Source organism: Euprymna scolopes, chromosome 10, assembly GCF_053919585.1.
Source record: "Euprymna scolopes isolate OS-2025 chromosome 10, ASM5391958v1, whole genome shotgun sequence".
Lineage (NCBI taxonomy): Eukaryota > Metazoa > Mollusca > Cephalopoda > Sepiida > Sepiolidae > Euprymna > Euprymna scolopes.
In genome coordinates this window covers 117,785,425-117,792,868 of record NC_136491.1, presented here as the reverse complement: position 1 = coordinate 117,792,868, position 7,444 = coordinate 117,785,425, and the positions used below count along the sequence as shown (strand labels likewise).

Below are 7,444 nucleotides of genomic sequence, written 5' to 3'. Positions count from 1 at the left end.
TATGTGAAAAGCCAAAAAGAGAGTGGGGGCAACAATCAAAATCAAAATGAAAGTAAAATGCTTCCCAGGTGACACCAGATACATATAGGTAATTTTAGAATAAATAGAAATAAAGATGTGCGCATGCACCCATGTAATTATTTTGTCAGGCTCGGATTAAGGCCAATAAGCCAATTACTCCTGTGATATTTTTCATTTAGTTAATTCTAACAAAGAGCTGATTTATCCAACCATTAAGTTTGTTATTATAAGGGATTTTTAATACATGAATAATTCAGTAAATTACTTCTTGCATCAAAAAATCAACTTCAAATCAGATGTTTAAATACTTCAATGCCTGTTAAAGACATGTTTGCTCTATTTCCCTCCTCCTCTTTCTCCTCTCTTTTTTATATATATCAGGTCATCCCATAAGTTCTGTCCGAATTTATGAATAAAGAAAAGTAACCAAATGTTATATCTTATTGCAGATTGAATCACCAATTTCTTTCATTTATTAACAAACTAACAATCACTGTAAAATCCTTTTGGCTTTGATTCAAAGAACTCACAAATGTCAGTTTCAACATCTTTCTGCGTTACAAAAGCTGTTCTTTCAAAATGATTTTGTAAGTTACGAAACAAATGGTAGCCTGAAGGAGCAAGGTCAGGAGAATAGGGTGGATAAGGAATTTTCTCCCAACTAAGTTCTTCGATCTTTTGTGAAGTGATGAAACATCACTCCTTTTCGATTCACTAGAGTAGGTCTTTTTTCCTGCAAAGCTTAGTTCAAACATTCTAATTGCTGACAGTAGATTTGAGTATTAATTGTTGCATTAAGTAGTAACAAATATTTCTGGCCGCTTCGGCTGCTGAGTTTCCTTTCTTGCACCCATAAAGCATTATATGCCTCAAATGATTCTTAGGCACTTCCAAGTTAATGGGGTTGTAATCAAGCAAATTTAAACTTTATTGTACAGTAAAAAAAAAAAGAATGTAATTAGTTAAAATGCATCTAAACATAAAAATGTTAAAAAATTACACAACATACACAATATTTAAGTTTCATTCAATTTAAAAACAAAGGTAAAAATTCGGAATTCGGACAGAACTTAAGGGATGACCTGATATACGAGGGGCGTGCAATAAGTAATGTCCCTGACCCACTTCCAGTTGTCTGATCTAGCTGATATTTTGCATGTGCAATGATTTATATCTCTACGGGTTATGTGGCAAATTACAGCTCTGAACTAATTGCGGTTTCTGTTTTACAGGTGTTTGAACTGAGTCAGGTGTGAAATGGAGCCTGTTGAATGTCGAGTTGTGATCCGGGTTTTGTATTTGAAAGGACGCACACCACAGGAGACTTTTGATGAAATGAAAGAAACTTATGGTGATAATGCCCCATCATATGACCTTGTAAAACGCTGGCATCGTGAATTCAAACATAGCCGGAAGTCTGTGGAAACAGCTCTCAGACCTGGTTGCCCCCCTTCTGCCATTAATGAGGCATTTGTCCGTCAAGTTGAGGCTGCCATTTTGGAAGATTGGCGCATTACAATTCGCCAAATAGCCCAAGATGTCAAGATTAGTACAGGGTCTGTGGAAACTATCATTCATGACCATTTTCATATGCATAAGGTGTCTGCCAGATGGATTCCCAGGTTGCTCACACCATTCCAGAAGCGAGAAGGATGAATTTGGAGATGTGCCAAGAAGATGAGTCCAAGTTTTTCAAAAGACTGATTACACAGGATGAAATCTGGGCCCATCACTATGATCCAGAGACTAAAGCCCAGTCAATGCAGTGGAAGCACTTAGACTCACCACCTCCAAAGAAGGCAAGTTAGCAAAGTCATGCTCACAGTCTTCTGGGACCAGGACGGAGTAGTAATGATAGATTTCCTGGCAAAGGGTACCACAATTACAGGAACCTATTATGTTTCACTTTTAAGGAAATTAAGGGAAGCTATCAAAATCAAGAGGCGGGGCAAGATCAGCAAAGATACCCTCCTCTTGCAGGGCAACGCTCCAGTCCACAACTTGCATGTCGCCAAATCAGAAGCACGGGCGTGTTGTTATAAAATCCTCCCTCATCCTCCCTACTCTCCTGACCTTGCACCCTCTGACTTTCACCTCTTTCCAGCCATGAAGTTGTTTTTGAAAGGAAAGCGTTTCCCAGATGATACAGCCTTGATTTCTGAAGTCACGTCATGGTTGGAGGACCAACCTGGGGTGTTCTACAAAAATGGTCTCCAGAGCTGCATCAAACGATGGGAGAAATGTTGTATTATAATGAGGTGAATATGAATCCAACATTTTTTTTTCGCTATTATTATCTGTAACAACACATAAAAATGGCGACCGTCTGTGTGTGGAAGATATTCCTAGAACGTACGGTGTTCCATTTAAAGCATAAAAGTAAAATATTTATCAGTTTTCATTGTTGAACCTCGTTAAGAACGTGCAGAAGATGTTAGCTTTACACCAGTTACTTTTCAAACATATTGCATATGTTTTTTGTTTTGTTTTACATAAAAATTACCACTTAACAAGGCCCAAAAGCCACTCGAGGATAAGGGTTAATGAGTGTACGGTAGTCACCGAGACAACAGTGTATTAATAGTTAGTGGCGGAAATGAGGTAGAAATGGATTATTCAGAAGGGCGGCTCAACAAGAACTTGTTTACATTGGATTTGAACACGACCATATTGTGGTCAGCTGGAAAGCAGGTCAGTGGAACAGAATTCCACAGACGGACAGTTTTAGGAAAGAAACTTTGTTCATGGAATTTGTGTTTAGATTTAGGCACAGATAGAGAGTGGGTAAATTGTTAATAGTTGGTGTAATAGACGAGTATTTTTGTGAGAAAGTTTGACAAGGAGAACTATAGATTGAAGCACAGACGAGCACTTGCTATGAAAATAACAGTAGAGTAGAGACAGGCTTGCAACGTCTCTTCTATGGAAAGGAAATTGCAGGGAAGAAAAAAACGGCATAACCTACTCAGTTTTGAAGATGGTTTTGAACTATGTAAAGGCAGCATAGGGTGTTCCGAGCAGCTCCCGCCCAGATGTGGTAACAGTATTCCATTTTAGGATGTTATTTCTTTGTATTCTGTCTAGTGTAAAATAGATCCCCTAGCATTTATCTCCCTTTGTCAGCTCTTTTATCTTAGGTGATTTCTTCAGACTCATCAGCAACAAAGGTTGCCAGTGCTTGTCTCCGATCTTTTATCTACTTTCTTCAAACCAAAATGGTCAATACTGGAGCAGTGAGTGGACGAGGACAGGAGAAAGATAAGGGTTATTCTTTCTACGATTCTTCTTGGGTTCTCTCTACTGACCGACCATGATTCTCAAAAGGACTAAAAAAGTTCCTTAAGGAACAGATAGAATCAATGTGCCCTGCAAATTGATTGGTCACTGTGTGGCCAAATCGCTTAGCAAGAATGATTCACGAGAGAAAATAAGTCTTTATTTTACGTAAGACTGCTACAGTGCTACAAGATTGTCCATTATAGGTGGAAAGAATTAGATTTTATTACATAAATAAAAGTTCGATTTGACAAGTATTTGTCGACATTGGAATTGAAGATGACTATATTGTAGTCAGCAGGGAAGCAGATGATAAATTCTTGAAAAAAAAAATACACTGTTTTTATTTAAATACAAAGAGGAAGAAAGTCCTTTGCAGTGGACTTGGACTTCAGTCAAGCATTTGCAATGAATGGAAAAAATGTCTAGCGAAAATAATATCGTAGCAATAAACTAAAAAATTACCCATCATTTATCATATATTATTGTAAAAAATAAAATAAAAATGTGTGTTTTCAGTAAAAACATTAGAAGAAATGTTAAAATTATAATTAACGTTAATGACAACAAGGGCGATAATTCTAGATAATTTGATATTTGAATTATCTCCCTTAGTAAACTTGTTATTTGTTCCTATTTTTACAATGCCTCATTGCAATGCCTCACCACAGGATAGAGTTAGACACCAGGGTCATTTTTTAATGTGGAGAAAAGGAACAAAAATAAAAATTTTCTCAGTCGTGAAGGATTTCTCCTCCACTGACAAAGAACAAGAAATTGAAGTGCAGCATCTGAAGAACAGATTACACCTTTGATGTTGTCCCGAAGGCCAAGTAATCAAGTAAACTTGTTATTTGTTATTGAAAACTTTGTATTTTTTAAAAATCTTAACAAAAACAAATATTTTTAAAGATGCGTTCTTTTAATTTGCTTGCTTAGCACTGAATATGATAATCAAAATCAGGTTGACTGGCAATTAATTTTAGAAAGATTTTTCTAGATTAAAATTCCCAAATACATGTACCTCGTACCTGGGCCTTATTGTTTCAGTTTTATTGTATATATAAAAAAAATAAATGTTATCATCTATTTTTGTTTCATTGTTTCTTATGATTTTAATTTTCGGTAAATATCCAGATACGCTACAACAGAACACCGACCAATCTAATTTGTTTTGTTTTTTTTTTTTATATATATAGGTATTTGAGGTCGCTACAACGAATCTGATAGTCAAACTTGGGGCAAATTTACCGTTTGCATGGTATTAACCCCTGAACCCACGAACTACTTTCCACCATTTTGCAGCTTGCGTGAGTGCTGTAGCAACGACGGCTTCCCCAAGCAAACTGCCTTCTCACATGGCGTACAAATCTTCCGCGGAAAATTTGAAATTAGATGAAAAAGAAATAAAGCAAGAAAAGAAAAGCACACCAAGTTGTGTGTGTGTGTGTGTGTGTGTTTAGGGGGTGTAATTTTATTTATTTATTTATTTTTTTTTTTTCCAGAACATAGAATTTTCTAATTTTCAAAAATGCATTATAGCACTTTTAAATTTAAAATTAGCCGAAAAATAAATAAAACAAGAAAAGGAAAGCACTCCAAGTTGGGGAGAGGGGGGGGGGGTTAATGAATTTTTTTTTTTTTCTGGAACATAGAATTTTCAAATTTTCCGTAAGTAACGCACCGACATTTACCAATTAGAACACCATTTAACATTTTTCGAAGATTTTACTGTTTACATTAGCGGCGTTACTTATGGAAAATTTGAAAATTCTCCCTAATGTAAAATGATGTTCTAATTGGTAAATGTTGGTGCGTTACTTACGGGAAAAAACGGTTAACTAAACTGCAGAAGCACCTATTAAACCTCATAAGTTCTATAATTGAATCCTCCTCCCGCAAAAAAAAAAAAAAGAATGAAAAACATAAAAATGTTTTGTACTTATGTGTTTGTAAACCGCATTAAAAACTATGCGAAACTGGCATAGGACCGACCACTTCCCTAGATGAGTTCATAATAAAAGGATACTCTAACTTAACATCTAAATCTGACTTCAGAAGAAGGAACGAACGAACGAAGAAGAAGATTTGTGACGTGGAAACCAACGCAACTTCCTAGAATTGTACATTTTATTAATAAATATTAAGGCCTTTAACATTTAAAACCAAAAATAAAATACGACGATAGTTGCAAAGAAATAGTAATTTTTATTAAACAAAAGTAGATGTGAAGTTCTTTAACGTTTAAATAAAAAAGCTACGACACGTATATATTTAGGTTTATAGCATTAATTAAAAAATGTAGTCGTTAACATTACAAAAAAAGAAAAAAAAAAAGAAAAGAAAATGCGGCGATAGTTGTAAAGGAATTACACTTTTTTCTTTTCTGATGCAAAAAAAAAACCCCTCCCATTCTCATAAAAGAAAAAAAAATCAGGTAACTGAATTTATAACTGATTACTGACTTACCGAAACAATTTAGCTTTCTTTTATATTTATTTAAGGGTTTAATTATTTAGCGATGGCAAAAACCACGAATAACGATTTGCTATGAAATTCGAACGACAACCAAATAAACTTCAAGGGAGATAATTCTGATATATTGTTAAAAAATGAATTACACCCTCTAGTCTTGTAAAATGCGGTTAAAGCAGAAATCTAAGGGAGATAACTTAAATATACATAAACAATATTCTATTATTTTGAGCCTTTATTAATTATTTTACTTTATTGATTCTTTATTTAGTCATATTTGTAAAGTACTATACAAAAAAGAAAGGACATAAACCCTCACCAACATTAAATAATAAAGTTTAGGGAGAATGGAAAGACTAAGGAGAGAGAAAGCAGTAACCGAGCCTGCACTGGAAAGGGTGCAGATAGACTATCTGCCAGATAGTATTGGGTCTTCGGGAAGGTTTATTGCCACTCAAATCTCAAAGTAAGAAAACAATTGTAAGTGGCTGTTTCACTACTGCAAATAATTTGCAATAGTTATTGGAAGAATTGGACAGCACTAGGAATCTAGGGAGAATTGCTGTCACCCAAACTCCGGGGAACACCACCGGCTATTATCAGTGAACAATCACAAATGATAATCTGCGTATGAACTCCTAGTGAGTACTGAATAATATCCTTACATAGCAAATGAGTAAAAGATATTTCTTTTCTGCTAAAATATTTCATACATGCATGCATTTTGCACTTGTTTAGTTCATTACACTTTGATGTCATTTGAAAATTCATAAACTTTGACATTTGAATGCCTACTGAAGAGAATTGGAGAGAACTTGGATGCCTACTAGACACTATCCCTGAGTCTCTAAGGTCTCTTTGTACAGGGGTTTGTCAGGACAACCTGGCATGAGGATATTTTTCTCTAGAGGTAAACCCTGACTAAATATTCAAAATCACATAGTATTCACATCCCAAATAAGATGTCTTCAGTATGGCTAGCCAACATTGGCTTTCATGAGGAATGGGACACCTTTTCTAAATGATGTTACTTCAAGTAACAAAGCTGGATACTCCACTAGACAATAGAGATTCTTGTCCTTGAATCCAGTAAACCCAAGAGACCACAAGAAAGATGCATCATAACATATTTAAATGGTCAAGTGTGAAGAGAAAAATTATGTTCTTGCCATCTTTACTAACTCAGTGTTTGAGAACTTTAATGGAATATTCGAATAAGTATGTATCTCATATAAAAATTAAAAGTATGTATCTCATATAAAGATTAAATGTAAGCCCCAGATAGGGGGTCCCTGGTTTTTTAGAACTTCGACTGAAGTATTAACACAAAGAAATGTTAGACAGTGAAGGGAGTGTTGAGAAAGGTTTAAGTGATATCTTCAATTTTAGAAATGACCCAAAAGCCGGAGTTGATGAAATCATGTGACTTCTTGTCGAAGTGGTCTTCAGCCTCTTTTTAAACAAGTGGAACAAAAGCTTCTGATTATTATTATTCACTCACTAGGAGTTTTCACACAGATTAACATAAAACATTTCTCTTTGAGAACAACTTGTGGTGTTCCTTGGAGTTTGCGTTGAAACAGGTTTCCCTGGATTTCCAGTACTAATCACCTCTTTCAATAATCTTTGCAAATTAGTTTGCATTATCGCAATAGCCGTTTATATTTAATTT

General features: G+C 35.1%; 1 protein-coding gene across 1 annotated transcript; it reads left to right on the top strand.

The window, feature by feature from the left end:
• The first annotated feature begins 1,169 nt into the window (after positions 1-1,169).
• Positions 1,170-4,722, top strand: LOC145286236 (protein GVQW3-like). Its single transcript, XM_080135056.1, has 2 exons — positions 1,170-2,279; positions 4,497-4,722. The coding sequence occupies exon 1, from the start codon at positions 1,279-1,281 to the stop codon at positions 1,675-1,677; it is 399 nt and encodes a 132-aa protein (XP_079991182.1). The 5' UTR covers positions 1,170-1,278; the 3' UTR covers positions 1,678-2,279; positions 4,497-4,722.
• The last annotated feature ends 2,722 nt before the right edge of the window (positions 4,723-7,444 follow it).